Genomic DNA, 17727 nt, shown 5'->3' with positions numbered 1-17727 from the left:
AGAAGAAAGAAAGAATAGGTGTGACTGGAGATTGGGGTAGCAAGCAATGAGTGAGAGGAGGTGAAACTGGACACTTAATGAAGGGGAGGAGGATTGTGTTTCTTATTGAAGGGCGAAGCCACTGCCGGGACAGTGTGTTTTAATAGGGAGAAGAGAAAAGGATTCGGAGAGAGGTGGACGCTTGTTTAAGAGTAGAGAGCCATTTGCTAGACAGTGTGTCTCACTAGTGTGTAAGAGATCGAGTACATTTTAGTTTGGAGGTTGTGTTAGTCGAAGTTTGATTGCCAAGACAGTGAGTTTTAATAGTAGATTCCGTGGATTTTTGTGATTGTGCTAGAAGAGCCATTGCCAAGACAGTGTGCTTCATAATGTGTAGAAGATTCAGTGGAGATATGTGATTGTGTTAGAAGAACCATTGCCAAGACAGTGAGTTTGAATAGTAATAGATACAGGATTTTGTGTGATTGTGTTAGAGGAGACATTGCCAAGACAGTGAGTTTTAATAGTGTGCAAGGAGTTCGGTGGACTTGGTAAATGTGTTTGACGAAAGGAAGAGCCATTGTTATAGTGACTGTGTTTTCATAGGGTTTTTTATTTATTTATTTTTTTTTATTAATAAAACATAGGCAGACTCGTATAGGCAAATCGTTTTGTTTATTTGAGTGAAAGAGCACGCAATTGTCCGACTCCGCTGGTGTGCTCGAGAGACGCTAGCGGTGTCGTGACACAAGCCGATATAGAGCCGCTGAAGAAACGCGAAGCGTTAGGGAAGGAAGATGGCGGACAGCGCCTCGTTGCTAACGTGTGTATCACGTGAGTGAAAACGACCCATAAAACGTCTTTCTCAGCCGTGTACTTGGTGTTGGAGGTTAGAAAACTGAAGTGAAACGGTTTGCAGCTGAACATACTGTCAGGGTTAGGACCGACAATTGAATGTATTTTCCATCAAATAAAAAGAAAAATAAGGGAAAAAAAGAGATGAACAGCGCAAATGACACAAACACAACGACAACTGAATTTTAAAACTTTATTTTTAATGCTTTCGTCTATCTGTTTTTATCTCTCTATATCTTTCTTCACTCATAAGGGATGATAATATTTCAATATTTTCAGTTTATTCCCCGGGTGACTGATATAAAGTACATCTGTTTGAGTGCAATGTTCGTACCTTTACAAATGGGGAACAATTCACACTTGTAACACCTGTAACACCTGTAACTCAGAGTCCATCCACCATCTACACTAGCGACCCCGCGGTCCATGTTTGTCTGTTGGTGAGTACGACAAGGTGAATAAAATTGTAGGTCACGTTCATGCACATTCAGTCTCGTGCACCTCTTGGCTCCAAGTGAACATTTCAAAAATGGGTGGTCACATGCTGATCATCTTTGGTTGTCCTAACGGACATAATATCGTGTGTATTCTGTAACTATAGTCTCCGCTAGGTCACAGTTCTGTAAGTGAAAGAATGTACCTTGCAGTACATCGGGGATTATCCCCATTCAATATTTAAAAAATGCTTATTGTGCCAATGTGGGACATGTAAATGATACATTTGTGAAAACAGCTGCCACGGATCTGCAGTCGTTGACTTCTTGAAGCGCCAGTCTGTCACAGTTTCACTTGAAATACAACAGTTTTCTCTGACCGACGGGATCAGCGTGATGACAGATGCAAGGCACGCATGTCGAAAAAATTCACATCACACTGATGATGTTACTCTGGTAGTATCGACCCACAAGGTTCTAAACCTTCAGCACATCACCAAAGGATGACGTGTGCACCCAGCGGCACTTGGTGGTGGGTGCGAGAGGATGTATGAAAGTCTGAATGCCTCAGATGCCATCATTCAAGAGGAAGTTCTCGACCGTAACCTGGCAATTAATAAGTTAGTGACAACTAAAGTTGTAAGAAACGTCAACGAGAGGTGGCACATTGATAGAAGTATAAAAGTTGGGATTAAAAAAAAAAAAAAAAAAAAACTGGCGCAAGGTAGAAAAGCGAACCTCGGCATGACGTGACGCCCTCAGCTCAGTGGCATTCAGTGGATTCTGAATGTTACGTAAATCATGAGATGAAGGGGGATCGAAGGTGTTTGAAACTGTGCAAATAAATTAAATGAGTTTCAGCTGCAAATTATATTTAGCAATAAAACGCCTTTCTCAGCCGACTAGTACTTGCTGTAGGGTCTGATAAAAGTGAGGCGAAACGGCTTCTGTCTGCACATACTGTCTTTCCTTACATCTTTGTTTACTCATAAGAGGGGATAATAATATTTAATACTTTCATTCATTCCTCCTGATGACTGATCTAAAGTACACCTCGGTTTGAGTGCAATGTTCGAACTTTTACAAATTCACGACTGCTGTATAGTGCCCCCACGGTCTTTTCTCTTCTTAGCTATGTCACGACACAGCTAGCGTCCCTCTTTCACACCCTCTCGAGCACACCAGCTGAGTCGGACAATTGCGCGTTCTTTCTCTCAATAAAACAACATGATTTGCCTGTACGAATCTGCCTACGTTTATTAATAAAAAAAAAAAAAAGAATAAAAACCTCACTATGAAAATACACAGTCACAAAAGCTCTTAATTCTTCAGTTCCAGTCTGGCACACGGTCTCTTCGATTAATACCACCACAAATATCCACTGTACCTCCGACCCACTTCTCAAACTCACTGTCTTGGCAAAGGTTCTTCTCGAACAGTCACAAGAATCCACTGTCTATTGCGTACTATTCAAACTCACTGTCTTGGCAATGTCTCCTCTAACACAATCACAACAAATCTACTCAATCTAATATTGAAGCCCACTGTCTTGGCAATGACACTTCGACTAACACAACATCCAAACTGAAATGTACTCGATCTCTACACACTAGTGAGGCACACTGTCTAGGCAATGGCTCTCCACTCTCAAAATCACGTCCACTCCTTTCCGAATCCTTTTTCTTCTCCCCCCACTGTCACGGCAGTGACTTCCACCAGAAACACGATCTGCCTCCCCTCCATTAAGCGTCCAGTTTCACATCCTCTCACCCATTGCTTTCTACCCCAATCTCTCCTCGCTGGCCGCTCTCTCCCTCTCCAGTCACACCTTTTCTTTCTTTCTTCTTTAACATCGAACAGGTACACATTCCAGAAACTCCCATCACTCACGACTTTCGCCCGCACACGTGCACTCAGTTCTAGCCCCCTGACTAGGTCCCTGACATCTCTCCCCCCTTCCATTGAAAAAAAAATTTACCTAAAAATTTATATATATATATCCATTGTCAGTAAACCTAGGTTACAGGACAAACACTGAACTGCATCCCAATGTTAATGTTCGTAGTCACTCTTTTTTTCTGGCTTTACATTAAACAACGATATCCCTTTTTTTTTCACGATACGTCTCTTCCGAAAATCCAGTCATAGAATGCTTATGTTCTCTGTCCTTGAAATGATATCTTACAGAGTCATCCCGTGATTAGTTCAACAGTTCCTCTCTTCCTGAACTGAACAGCCATAGGTAAACAGTGACTAGTTTCCACTTCCTGATCAATCTCGGCACTGGAAAGAGCGTCAGCTATTTTGTTGTTGACTCCTTTTATAGGTTTAATTTCGAACTTAAATTCCTGTAACGCCAGTGCCCACCTCATCACTCGAGAATTCTTATAAGGAGTGGCGGTGAGGAAGGTGAGGGGCTTATGATCTGTGTAGAGGACGAATGGCTTGCCATACAGATATCTGGATAGTTTGAGAACTGCCCACACGATTGCTAAACACTCTCTTTCAACCGTGCTGTACCGGGTCTCTCTATCCAACAACTTTCGGCTTATATACATTACTGGTAGGAGGCTATCTTCCTGTTGCTGTAGCAGCACAGCTCCCAGTCCCACTGCACTGGCATCCGTCTGGAGGGTGAAAGGCAATGAAAAGTCCGGTAACCTCAGGATAGGGTAACTTGATAAAAGAGACTGGATTTTCTCCAATGCAGATTGGCACTCTGTTGTCCATTGTATAGAACGAGGGCTGCCTCCTTTAATAAGGTCTGATATAGGTGCCATGGTTTCAGCGAAAGTCGGCGATGTAACGCCGATAGTACCCAATGAGTCCTAAAAGCGAACGCACTTGCTTCTTTGTCAAAGGTGTCTTGATGTCCAGGATCTTTTGAACGAGGACACGGTCGGGACTCATGACTCCTCGTCCTAGCTGACGTCCCAAATAGAGTATCTGTTGATACCCGGAGTGAATCTTCGAGGGTCGAGCTGTTAGCTGATAATGAGATAGTGTTCTTAAAACACCCTTAAGGTGAGATAAAGTGGTTTTCCCATGAGTCACTCCCTACCAGTAGATCGTCGAAGAAATGATATGTTGCATATTGTTCTAACTGTAGTGAGCGGATGGCACGTGCGAAAGTGGCTGGCGCCGTAACCAATCCGAATGGCATTCGTGTCCATTGGAATAGGCCCTTGGTTGTTTGGAAGGCGGTCTTATGGCGATCTTCCCTCTTGACCGGAATTTGCCAGTAGCCTTTTGCCAGATCGATCTTGATAAAAAACTTGGCATTGGCCAAGTTTACGTATACCGCCTCCGGGTCGGGTATAGGTTCAGCGTCAAACTGAGTGACTTGATTTAGTGCTCTATAGTCCACACAGAAGCGTACTGATCTGTCTTTCTTTTTGACTAATAAGACGGGTGACGAATAAGGTGAGGTAGATGGTTCTATCACTCCCAGTTCCAGCATATTCTCGATTTCCTCATCGATTTGTTGTTGAAGGGCAAAAGGGACGGGATAGGGTTTCTGCCTAACCACCTTTTCTTCTGTTAGTCTTATTTCATGTTCAATTGAGCCCTGAAACAGTCCAGGCCGAGCAGTAAGAATTTGTTTGTGCTGGTTGAACAACTTCTGGAGAGCCAGTTGGCGTGGTAGCGGCAGATCTGGATTTATATGTATGTCTGCTGAGCTTTCTGAAGCTGAGTTGGTCACTGTAGGTATGGGGATGTCGTCTGCAGACTCAGGAGACTGAAGGACCGCCACATTACAAGAGATTGAGTGGGTGGTAGGGGAAATGGGCGGTTCGTAGTAGTTAGGAGTTGAAGGATGTTGAGGGCAGAATTCGTGGGAAAGGATTTCGACAAAGTTAATAGGCAGAGGAACAGTAGAGGGAAGAGTGATTTCTTCTACAGCACTGGCAAAATTGACTGGTGATGTTTCCTCCCGCCTGTGATACTGTTTCAACATGTTGATATGATACAGCTTCTGACCAGAAGGCAAGTCCAGCAGGTAATCAGGGTGTTGACATTTAACGATGGTGTAGGGTCCCTTCCATTGCATTAAGAGTTTGTTGTGGTTAGTGGGCAACAAGATCAGGGCTTCTTCCCCTTCAGTAAATTTTCGGGCAGTGTTTTTCTTGTCATATTGCTTCCGATATTGCTCGGTGGCATTCTTCTCGTTTTCTTGCGCCTGTGCTCGCACCTCTTGCAATATGTTTTTTAAGTCTACGACGTATTGGAAGAGGGGTTTCCCTTCCACTTCATGCGTCTCCTCTGTCCATGCGTCAGCAAAAAGATCTAAGGGCCCGCGTGCTCTTCTCCCGTAAATAAGTTCGAACGGGGAGAATCCAGTGGTGGCTTTTATGGTCTGTCTACAGGCGAATAATATCGCCGGTATGTACCGGTGCCACTGGCGTGGGTGTCGGCTTATGACTCGACGGAGCATAGGTTTTAAGGTGCCGTGAAACCTTTCCACCTTCCCGTTCGTTTGGGCATGGTAGGGCGTGGTGTACAAGGGCTGAATGGCAAGTAACTTGAGCACCTCACGCATCAGGTCTGAGGTAAACTGATATCCACGGTCCGACAGGATCTCGCGTGGGAAGCCCACTCTGCTGAAGATGGTTATAAGAGCTTCGGCGATCGTCATGCTGTCCGTCTTTTTAAGTGGTACAGCCTCAGGGTATCTGGACGCCATATCGATGACTGTCAAAAGGTGGGTGTGTCCCTCTTCCGAAGATGGTTTAAGGGGGCCTACCAGGTCGATGGCAATTCTCTGGAATGGTTCACCGATAATGGGCATCTTTGTCATAGGAACGGGAGTATTTCTTCCCTTCGCTGCAGTCCGCTGGCAGCTGTCACAAGTTTGACAGTATTTTCTTATGTCGCGTCGTACTCCTGGCCACCAAAAATGACTTAGGACCTTCTGCATGGTGTTTCGTGTTCCCATGTGTCCCGAAAAGGGGTTGTCATGTGCGTAGAGAAGTACGGGACTTCGTAAGGCCTGTGGTAGGACAACTTGAGCGATGTCCGCGTGTCGATCCGTCTTGAAGTGTCGGTACAGAATAGATTTTGTAACTCGAAAGGAGGTTCCTTCTGGCGTAGTTGGGTTGCCAGTGGGAAAGTACTCACGTAGTTGCGGATCTTCCTTTTGCAAACGTATCAATTCCTCGCGGGTCACTCCAAGACCTGGGAGTGCAAGGGGGCTTGACGTTGGGACTCTGCCTGCGGCTCGGGTCTGTGAGCGAGTGGTCGCGGCACAGGTGACGTTGGCTTGGTCGTCGGTCATCTTGTAATCTGGTTCCTTTGTTCCTCTGACATTGCCAATAATCAGGTCAGTAATGGGAGTTTCAATCACGCAGCACGTGAGGGGTCCGGTGTAAAATGGAGTTCTGACCTGGACTCTCGCCAATGGAAAGGTCTCTCGCCGTCCACCAAATGTTATACATGTTTGGTGTTTATTTAAATACTCATGTGGGGCCACCAAACTTGCCCGAATGCCTGCGATTGTCGCTCCTGTATCACGCAAAACTTGGACGGACTTCCCTTTTACTTCTCCTGGGAAAAGATGTAGCTGTCCCAGTTCGTTCGGGGTCGATGAGGAGCATAAGACAGCGATGTTGGCGGTCGCCTCCTCCGTGTCCACTGCTGCGGCGGCATTGTGTTCGCGACGCAGTGTATTAGCACACTCGCGGGCTAGATGGCCATACCCACGACAAGCATAACACTGAATGCTTTCAGACGTAGGAGGGGGACGGGGTTGTAAATGTCTAGGTGGAGGGTTTCGCGGGTATACGGAAAGGTGTGAGGGAGGTATCGGGGCAGTATGACGACTTGGGGGAGGCCGGATATGGTTTGGGTGTCAGGAACTCTAGGTGGGTATGGTCGGGAAAATTTGGGTTTGCCTGGCTGATGGTAAGTAGCATTAGCGGCTGAGACGTTTTCGGGTCGCCGAGCCAAATTCTTGCTTGGGTGAGCTTGTCTGTATTTCTCAGCACAATCTATCATTTCTTCCATGGAATTCGGAGATCGTTCTCTTAGAAAAACCGCCAGGTCTCTTGAAACACTTTGTATTAATTGTTCTCGCAGAAGAAGATCACGTAATCCATGGTACGATTTCTCAACATTAGAAAGTTCTACCCATCGATCAGCTACACTTATAAGTCTTGTCGAAAAGGACACCATGGATTCTCCCGCTTGGGGTCGAATGTTTCTTAGTCGCTCACGGTACCCCTCCTCGGTGCATTGAAATTTGGTTAGTAGCTCTCGCTTCAGTTTGTCATATTCGACGGATCCTTGTATGCAAAGCGCATGATAAAGTCTGAGAGATTCACCTTGAAGGATGGCAGAAAGGTGGAGAGGCCAGAGATCCTTTGGCCATCGAAGGGCGTTAGCATGCGTTTCAAAACGGTAAAGAAATGAATCTATGTCATCGAGTTCCTCTTTAAAAAGCGGAAGCTTTGGGGTAAGTCCTTGGGAATTACGACCTCCACGGCCGGGTTCATTGTCGTGGTGAATTGTCCTTCCACTGTTTTCTAACCGAAGCCTTTCTAGTTCGAATTCTCTTTTCTCTCTTTCGGCTCTCTCTTCTCTCTCTGCTTTCCGTAGTCTCTCTTCTCTCTCTGCTTTGTCTTTCTCTGCTGCTCGTGTTAAGTGTCGCTCATGTCTTTCTATGCACTGGAGTATATATTTTGTCAAAGCGTCACCTTCTAGTCCTATTGTTTTTCCCTCCTCCTTATAGGTTGCAAATCCATCACAATTTCCTCATGACCAGACATTCTAACTCTATTTCTATTCTACGATGAGTCTCTTTAAAACAAATCCTTCAGCTTCTTCACGATGCAGACAGACCGTAACAGGCAAATCACGTCGGGGTCACCAAATTGTCACGACACAGCTAGCGTCCCTCTTTCACACCCTCTCAAGCACACCAGCTGAGTCGGACAATTGCGCGTTCTTTCTCTCAATATCTCAAAACCTCACTATGAAAATACACACAGTCACAAAAGCTCTTAATTCTTCAGTTCCAGTCTGGCACACGGTCTCTTCGATTAATACCACCAACAAATATCGGTGCTTGCGTCTTCCCGAGTCCACAAAACTGAGAACTGGACGCGGAGAAGACCTGTACAATCAAAAGAGTTAGGACCAGTTTAGCACCCATGGATTTGTTTGTGTGTTCTCCCTTGAGAGAAGAGATCGAGAGAGGGTGTAGCGGACTGAAACTTCCCAGCAGTACTAAACGTCTCGGTTCAAACTTCCGATGGATTAGTAAGCATTTTCTTGGGTTTATTTATCAAAACCTGCTCAAAGCATATTGTGAGTTGCATAATTTTTCTTTTGCAATGTTATTTTATTTCGTATGTCCTGTAATGTTTCGTCCTTTACTTTTATTTCAAGTAAACTGGCAATCGAAGATTCACATGACCGATAGGCTTTATTTTTCTTCGCTTCTTGACGAGACGTTTGGTTTCGCTGCTGTGCCTTCGAATAGTACGCTGATATTTTCAAAATATGCTTGAATAATTTTGATTTTACAATGTTATTTTATTTCTAACAAGAGCCAAGTGGAAAGTATTTGATGTGGTGCCCTTATTTACCCAGATTCAGCAATAAAGCCATATTTCAGATGGAATTCCAAATTCTTAGTTTACTTTCCCATTGTCAAGCAGCTCTAGCATGTAACATGAGTTATTGTTGCTCTTTTCCCCTCTCTTACTCCTGGGGTTATCCAAAAGGAAACAAACCACACCAGAGCCAAACTAACAGCGGTGTGTATACGGAAGTGCAGAGTGTGGTAAGAAAATGGTGTAGTTGAAAGGACATCGAATTCATGAGATGGACACGACAGTCATTTTCCAGATGTAAGAAACAAAGTGTACATAGCAACCGGAAAACAGTAATAATACTACAGTGTGAACACTAGCGTACATGCACGTCGCACTCAAAACTTGGGTGGACTGCACACAGACCGTACATGTAAACACGGACTACAAGCCGAATATTGATATGCCCGCTAATGAGGAAAAAAGGATAAGAGATAAAGAGAGTGACAAAAAAGCAACAGAAATACAGTTTGAAAATTCAGTTGTTTTTATGTTTGTGTCATTTGCGCTGTTCATTCTTCTCTCTTTATATATTCTAGTTTTGCTTGTTTGTGGATAATACGAATACACTCAGTCCTAACCAAGACCGCATGTTCAGATAGAAGTCGTTTCACCTCAGCGCTCAGACCCTACACCAAGTACTGGTCGGCTGCAGGAGACGATATATTGCCATGCTAGTCGGCAGTGCCTGTGATGTCCACCCCGCCTTTTGTCCGGGTAGTAATTGGATACGACTGGCCGATGGCAGTCCGCACCGCGTGTACTCCTACCTGTATTCCTACCTTCCCTCGCACGGGCGATACCACTCATTTCACCCCGGTGGGAAAACTTCGGCCTTTAAAAAACATTTTTTATTTAGTATTTTATAATTTTGAAATTACTTTTTTCTTGATAGGTTGATATGGCAACAAAAAACGCACGGAACCAAGAAAAGATACGGTACGTACCTCGTTTCTACTTTTGTGTACTACAGCCTGGGAAAAAAAAATACAACCTAACGGCTGTTACTTTCCATGCTTGTGTTTACTTTGCATGTTTGCTCAGAATAGCATTTAATGTTGCTTTTTTTTTACTTCTTTGTGACAGCTGTATTGTAACAGTTTAACAGTTTGCTTGAACTTTGTATAAGTCAAGGCTTATTGATTGTAAACGGCAGGGCCGGAAAGGATGATAACGTAGGCAATTTTACATGTAAAGGGCTGAGTGTAGTTGATTATGCAATTGCCTCCCCTTATATTTTTCCATATTTAGCAGAGTTTTCTATTGGTGAATTTAATGGGTGTATTTCTGATGTTCATAGCCCTCTCTACCTGACATTAATTTTTGATATCAATCATCACAATGTTGAGAATATTAAGTATAAACCAAACGACCAGAAAAGCATACCATGTGGTTCAAGTAGACCAGTCTGGAGGCAGGAACTTTCTCCAATGTTTTTTAATAGTATCAACGAGGAACATGTCTGTGAGTTAGCTGTCTTATTAAATAAACTATTGGAAAATGTCCATGATGTTACAGAGGATAATGTAAATGAAGTGTCTGAAAAACTAACTGATATAATTTTGTCCGCAGCAGAAATGTCTTGTATGATAAATACTCATCAGCATAAGAAGAAATCTATTAAAGTTAATAATAAAGGGCAACTACCCTGGTTTGATAATGAATGTAGACAAAAACGTAAAGAGCTCCGGAAAGCCAAGCGAACCAATTATAACATTAAACAATCTTTTAAAAACTATAAATTTACTTTAAGAAAGAAGTACGAAAAATACAGAAGCCATTTACACAAGAAGCTACGAACTATGCGATGCAAAAACCCTAAGTCATTTTGGAAGCTTCTTAACTCGTCTGGTACAAATAGGAATATAGTGGACAATATACTATCCCATGGGGAATTTGTGTGCCATTTTGAAAAAACTAGGAAACATTCCTGATGAGGATATCCTACCTGATACATGCCCCTTAGATATAAATGGTGATTTAATTATTAATGACTCATTGGATAAAGAGATATCTACTGACGAGGTACAATCAGGTATTGGTAGGTTAAAAAACAATAAGGCTTGTGGGGTTGATATGATTTTAAATGGATTTCTCAAAGCCTCTTCTCCAAAATTAGTAAGCATATTAACATCATTGTTCAACCTTGTTCTACAGTCTGGTAAGGTTCCAGAAGCTTGGTCTATTGGAATAATCTGCCCACTGTATAAGGGTAAAGGTGACACTTTAAATGTTGATAATTATAGAGGAATAACCATATTGAGCTGCATTGGAAAGCTATTTACCAGTATCATTAACGCAAGGTTATACACCTTTTTGGAAGTCAACAATCTACTAGGACAAGAACAGGCAGGCTTCAGAAAAAATAACTCCACTGTCGACCATATTTTTGCGTTGCACTGCCTGATTGATATTTATCTAAAGTGCAAGAAAAGACTGCTATGCACTTTCATTGATTACAGGAAGGCCTTTGACAATGTACAAAGACATATACTGTGGGAAAAATTGATTAGCCATGGCATAGGCGGGAAAGTGTTAAACATAATAAAAGATATTTACCATAAGGCAAAGTCCTGTGTTAAAACACAGTATGGACTATCCTCTTTCTTCACCTGTAATGTTAGAGTACGGCAGGGAGAAAACCTGTCGCCTGTACTTTTCTCATTGTTTTTAAATGACTTAAAAGAATTTCTTTCTCAGTATGTTGATGGTCTGGTATTACCTCACACCCTAGCTAATGAACATGATTTTTGCAATGCTGGTCATTATCTGTACTTATTCCTGCTTTTGTATGCTGATGATACTGTTATACTTGCTGAAACTGCCAGCGATATGCAGAAAGCATTAGATGCTCTAAATGTTTACTGCAAAAAAATATGGAACAGTTTTTAATTATAATAACAAATTTAATAAAGCTATAAAATTACAGTGTGTACTGGCAAACAAAGCTATGTTTTCATTGATTAAGAAATGTAGAAAACTAGACTTGCCTTTAGACACTCAAATTAACCTATTTGACAGTTGTATAAAACCTATCTTGTTGTATGGAAGTGAAATTTGGGCTTTTGAATCTCTTGATATGTGTGATAGGATGCAACTGAGATTTTTGAAAATGTTATTAAATGTGAAAAGTAGCACGCCAACATGTATGGTGTTGGGTGAATTGGGCACTTTTCCTGTGTCAATTTTTGCAAAGTGTAGGTTACTGTGTTTTTGGTATAGATTATACATGGAACATAACTCTGGAACCCCTAAACTATCTGTTCTCTTGTTTCATCTGTGCAATTCTCTAGCTGATAGCCCACTATGTAAACCTTCCTGGGTTAGCTATGTACGTTCACTATTAGATTCCTTAGGTTTTTCCACTTTTTGGAAATTTGGCTGTAGTTTTTCTCCCTGTAATTTTAAAAACATTGTAATGCAACGTCTAAAGGATCAATTTATTCAAAAATGGAAACAAGAAATATATACAAATGAGATTTGCACCGCTTACAGAATGTTTAAAGAATATTTCATTTTCGAGAACTATTTAATAGACCTGCCACCAGCTCTGAGATCAAACTTAATAAAATTTAGACTAAGCTGTCATAAACTCCCTATTCAGCAATTAAGATATAGCGGTATACCGAGATATTTAAGAACATGTCCATTGTGTAATCTAGATGAGGTAGGCGATGAATTTCATTATTTGTTTGTGTGTACCCACCATTTCTTGGTTGCCTCGCGGAGAACGCTACTTCCGGTGTGTTTTGTATATCATCCGAGTGAATTTGGGTTTCAGCAGCTGATGAGTGTTGGTTCCAGGTGTGTGCTTGCTGACTTGAGCAAATTTGTTCAAAGGGTATTTTCATTGTTTGGATGATCTGTATGTATTTATACGTGGTGCCATGTGACTATTTGCATGTGTTTGCTATGTTGTCGTCACCTGTAGTGAGTTTGTTGCTGCGATGGAGTTGTCATTGTGTTTTTTGTGATTGTGAGGTTATGGCTAAAAATGCCCCTGGGCTTATAGCCATTAAATAAAATAAAAATAAATATTAGTTCAAAAAAATAAATTAGTGCTAAACGTCTCGGTTCAAAAGAAAGAGAAAAGTATAGGAATTAATTCCCTTTACTCCGGTTTTGGCCAATAAAGCACCAAGCTTCTGGGTAACTAGGACGGTGGCCGACCAAACCTCTTGTCAACCTGCGGGTTGGGCTCTATCAGCCAACGTCCCTCTGTAACCAGTGTACTGTCTAAATTTGTAACCCTGTGCGTAAATGAAGGAATACATAAAAAAACGTAAAGTTGGGTTATTTGTGAAAATCATTACAGCCCCACATTAAAACAGCTATTCATGGTATTTATTACACTGAAAAATTACCTTTATCACCAACTTCAGTATTTTCATTTTGCTGTATTGGCACATGAATGAGTTAATAAAGTCTTTTTTTATTATTATTTGCAGCATGCCAAAAGAACAGCACTGTTTAGAAAGGAAAGAAAGCAAGCATTGCAGACCTGCCATATGCCTCCAAAGATTACCTCCAGAATCGTTGATTTTTACATAAAGGGGAACGAAACAAGTATTTTAACTATGACCACCATTTGCTATCCCTATTACAAAGGATAATTATATAATACAGCATTAAAATCTTTCAACATAAACTTAAAGTCTTTTTTTATTATTATTATTTGCAGCATGCCAAACACAAGAGAGTTTTTAGAACTCAAATGAAAAGGAATGGACAAGCCATGCAAAGAAATCTGTTGAGGGCTCCGTATGTGACATCTGATATAGTGGACGTTTACCTCAACGGAGAAGATCTTAAAATTCTGACAATTACCTCTGTGTCTTATTCAAGTAAAAAAAAAACTTTAGCTAGCTGCCTATCGATGGACGGATCAGGACTGGGAAAAGAAGCCAAATAGGAGTGACTGACAAACCTCAAAAAGTGGAGACCTGAAGATCTGACCAACTTTCTCCAAACAGCAAAGCTCACAATACAATAGAGAGCATTTTAGCAGCTACTTGCAGACTCCCATCCTACCTGTCGCAAACCTGGGGCAGGGTCCGTAGTTTTGGTAGGGGGTACGATTCCCATCACCAGTCCAACACACCGTCTATACCCCCACCAAATCTACGTCGACACTTACCGCGTGCTACCACACTAAATTGCTTATTAATTACCCACTTTAATCAGCTCGAGCCCCCAATGATAGTCAAAAGAAAGAGAAAAGTATAGGAATTAATTCCCTTTACTCCGGTTTTGGCCAATAAAGCACCAAGCTTCTGGGTAACTAGGACGGTGGCCGACCAAACCTCTTGTCAACCTGCGGGTTGGGCTCTATCAGCCAACGTCCTTCTGTAACCAGTGTACTGTCTAAATTTGTAACCCTGTGCGTAAACGAAGGAATACATAAAAAAACGTAAAGTTGGGTTATTTGTGAAAATCATTACAGCCCCACATTAAAACAGCTATTCATGGTATTTATTACACTGAAAAATTACCTTTATCACCACCTTCAGTATTTTCATTTTGCTGTATTGGCACATGAACGAGTTAATAAAGTCTTGTTTTATTATTATTTGCAGCATGCCAAAAAAACAACCGTATTCAGGACAGAAATAAAAAAAACTTTGATGACCTGCCGGCCTCCGAAGGTCACCTCAAGGGTTATGGATTTTTATACAAGAGGAAATCAAACTAATATATTAACCATGACAACTATCCAATATCCTGATTATAATGGCTAATTATATAACGCAGCATTAAAATCTTTCAACATAAACTTAAAGTCTTTTTTTATTATTATTATTTGCAGCATGCCAAACACAAGAGAGTTTTTAGAACTCAAATGAAAAGGAATGGACAAGCCATGCACTGTTTAGAAAGGAAAGAAAGCAAGCATTGCAGACCTGCCATATGCCTCCAAAGATTACCTCCAGAATCGTTGATTTTTACATAAAGGGGAACGAAACAAGTATTTTAACTATGACCACCATTTGCTATCCCTATTACAAAGGATAATTATATAATACAGCATTAAAATCTTTCAACATAAACTTAAAGTCTTTTTTTATTATTATTTTGCAGCATGCCAAACACAAGAGAGTTTTTAGAACTCAAATGAAAAGGAATGGACAAGCCATGCAAAGAAATCTGTTGAGGGCTCCGTATGTGACATCTGATATAGTGGACGTTTACCTCAACGGAGAAGATCTTAAAATTCTGACAATTACCTCTGTGTCTTATTCAAGTAAAAAAAAAACTTTAGCTAGCTGCCTATCGATGGACGGATCAGGACTGGGAAAAGAAGCCAAATAGGAGTGACTGACAAACCTCAAAAAGTGGAGACCTGAAGATCTGACCAACTTTCTCCAAACAGCAAAGCTCACAATACAATAGAGAGCATTTTAGCAGCTACTTGCAGACTCCCATCCTACCTGTCGCAAACCTGGGGCAGGGTCCGTAGTTTTGGTAGGGGGTACGATTCCCATCACCAGTCCAACACACCGTCTATACCCCCACCAAATCTACGTCGACACTTACCGCGTGCTACCACACTAAATTGCTTATTAATTACCCACTTTAATCAGCTCGAGCCCCCAAGCACGCATACCCCAATGGAAACACGAGGCAATTTGAGTGTGTTAAAAGTACATTAATTATTATTTCCAGAAGTTCATACAAACCAGAAAATGTTACAGTTACCAAGTATGAACAATTGGTCGTTGTCTAGACCGGCCCGTTTACCTATTTATTTCCCCTACTTCTAGTATGTCCAGATAACTGAGAGCCAGATCTAACCTTATCTGTCATACACACAATACTGCAGCACACACACACTCTCCTCGTACACTCCTCACGCATACGCCACTTAGCTGTCTCAAGCTTTTGCCGTGTAGGGTCTTGGTCTCGCAGGACACACACACAACGGTCACTGGTACTGCCCACTGGCTAGAGTCGTATGGAGAAGTCTCTCGTCGCGCCGCAGAAGAAATATTGTTCCGAGACTTCGGTCTTCTGTTGACCGATGCGCGATGAGAGGAGTACGAAGAAGGTGCACCTCAAAAAGTCACCAGTAGTCCTGACGATCTCCGCATGGAACGCCGCACCGATCTCGGTGGCCGGAGCAACTTGTTGAGTTGTTATTAGGTCGAACAAAGTTGCTCTTGTGTACGTGCAGGTACGACGGTGAGGCTTAGCTCAGTTTCTAGGGTGATGTCCTTTTCTGTGTGGTTTGCTTGCCTGAAGCTTGAAGGAAGGACATGCGCCAGAGAAGACTTGAGATGTAAAAATCACTGATGTCTTCTCCCTAGAAGTTTGACGCAGAAGCCCAGCTTGCCGTTACGTGGCTATCAGATCAGACGAAGTTGCTCTCCTGCACGCCAAGGACGACTGTGTGGCTTAATTTACCTTCGAGGATGATGTCCTTTTTCGCTCAGAGGTTATTTCGTCTGAAGCTTGATGGAAGGACAACTGCTCACAAAGACTTGAGACGTGAAAGTCACGGATGTCTTCCCCTCAGAGGTTTTAGCACAAAAGCCCAGGTTGTCGTCTAGATCTTTCCTTTTAGTCGAAACGCTTAGCTTGCAACTCTCGATCTTTTTTTCCAGTAACCGTTTCGTCCCAGTCAAGCCACCTGACACACCACAACCAATCACGCCTCACAGCCACCACGAGCTTAATCTCCCACCCGCACCCGCGTAAATGACGTAGCCCGAGTAAATGACGCAATTTCTAGAGAGAGAAATTACGTCATATCTAGAGTAAACTAGATGTGCAAACCCACACTACAGCCCTATCTCCACTCTTTCACGACACTACCCTTAGTGATCAAGTCCCACTCCTAATGACCAAGTCAAAGATCAATTTTAATTGCTCATTAAATCACTGCCCTAGTACTGTTTACTTTGATTTATACAGACTTTAAGCTATAAGGTTTGCACAAGCTTATCTTTCTACAAATGGGGTCAACAAACTGAGTGAAAAAAACTATGTTTATTCCTCTGGTGAGCTGTAATCAATAATTAAAAAGAACGCAAGAATGTGACTGAAATGTTTATTACATATTAAGTTTGGCAATCAAGATGGTGTCTGATAATATCACCATCCTTCAAAAAATAAAACTGGATAGAGGTGAACACTTTCATTACAATTATTAGTGTGCAAAATATTAAAAAGAAAATGTTACTTTTTCGTACCTGACAAACCGTTTGTATCTCCCCGAGTACTAGGCATTCCATTTTCTTCATTATTTGCAGATGATGGCACATACTGACGTTTAGCCTTATATAAATCTGGCAGCAGCGTTCTTTTTCGACTCATTTCTGTAAAGATCAGATGCCAGGGATGATGACACTAAGTATTAATAATAATCATGTAATATGCTTCGAGCACTAACATTTAAAAAAAAATCTTTAACTTGAAGGCACTAAAGTAACGAATGTATATAGCATTATCAAATTTTAAAATCTACCTAAAATTGTTAACCAGGAAAAGCTAGTTCAGTAAAGGTCCCCTTTTATCTTAATCTTTCTGTTATCATTGATCAAAAAAATTTTCATTTATTCTATTTCAGACTCAATTTGCTTTATATTTTGCAGATGACATATAAATAAATCTCTCATTTACATTACAGAGAAGCAATCCTACATGTGTGATTCTATATAAACATACATACAAAGTCTATTTCTTGGTCCCGCTCTCACTCATACACATATATGAACCCTTGCTTGAATGCATGCACCTGCATGTGCACCCTTTTTCTTCTGCTAACTTGCCCATGTAAACATTAATACCTCCCTAAACAAACCTAATATGAGAACTAAGAATTTTTTGAGATTTTTAAAAAACACATTTTAATAACTTTCAGATTTCTC

The 17727-nt window shown here is 41.6% G+C and overlaps 3 protein-coding genes across 5 annotated transcripts in view; 1 reads left to right on the top strand and 2 right to left on the bottom strand.

Annotated features, from left to right (window-relative positions):
• The window catches only part of LOC112567325, a 29175-nt gene extending 11912 nt beyond the window's left edge, over positions 1-17263 (bottom strand). Inside the window, exon 1 of the mRNA XM_025244093.1 lies at positions 17050-17263. The gene's annotated coding sequence lies outside the window, so the exon portion shown is untranslated. The remainder of the gene's footprint in view (positions 1-17049) is intronic.
• LOC112561350 lies at positions 4288-6543 on the bottom strand. The gene has a single exon (XM_025233777.1). It carries the CDS (start codon positions 6541-6543, stop codon positions 4288-4290), a length of 2256 nt encoding a protein of 751 aa, XP_025089562.1.
• Positions 11745-14907, top strand: LOC112567141. 3 transcript variants are annotated; one of them, XM_025243823.1, is made up of 3 exons: positions 11745-12701; positions 13309-13380; positions 14780-14907. In XM_025243823.1, the coding sequence occupies exons 1-3, from the start codon at positions 11811-11813 to the stop codon at positions 14870-14872; spliced, it is 1056 nt and encodes a 351-aa protein (XP_025099608.1). In that variant the 5' UTR covers positions 11745-11810; the 3' UTR covers positions 14873-14907. The 3 variants fall into 3 exon arrangements, with proteins under 3 accessions (XP_025099608.1, XP_025099686.1, XP_025099526.1); XM_025243901.1 differs by having other exon boundaries at positions 11745-12664; positions 13309-14907; XM_025243741.1 differs by having other exon boundaries at positions 13309-14907.
• Positions 17264-17727: the final 464 nt, after the last annotated feature.

This window comes from Pomacea canaliculata, linkage group LG1, assembly GCF_003073045.1.
Source record: "Pomacea canaliculata isolate SZHN2017 linkage group LG1, ASM307304v1, whole genome shotgun sequence".
Taxonomy (NCBI): Eukaryota; Metazoa; Mollusca; class Gastropoda; order Architaenioglossa; family Ampullariidae; genus Pomacea; species Pomacea canaliculata.
Note: the sequence above shows the minus strand (reverse complement) of the source record. Positions and strands in the feature narration are given on the sequence as shown.

Coding starts and splice junctions, on each gene's coding strand:
- LOC112567141 (XM_025243823.1), top strand. CDS start 11,811: ATGTTTTCATTGATTAAGAAATGTAGAAAACTAGACTTGCCTTTAGAC. Junction 12,702..13,308: donor TGAGCAAATTTGTTCAAAGG/GTATTTTCATTG, acceptor TATTATTTGCAG/CATGCCAAAAGAACAGCACT. Junction 13,381..14,779: donor CCTGCCATATGCCTCCAAAG/ATTACCTCCAGA, acceptor ATGCCTCCAAAG/ATTACCTCCAGAATCGTTGA.
- LOC112561350 (XM_025233777.1), bottom strand. CDS start 6,543: ATGACCGACGACCAAGCCAACGTCACCTGTGCCGCGACCACTCGCTCA.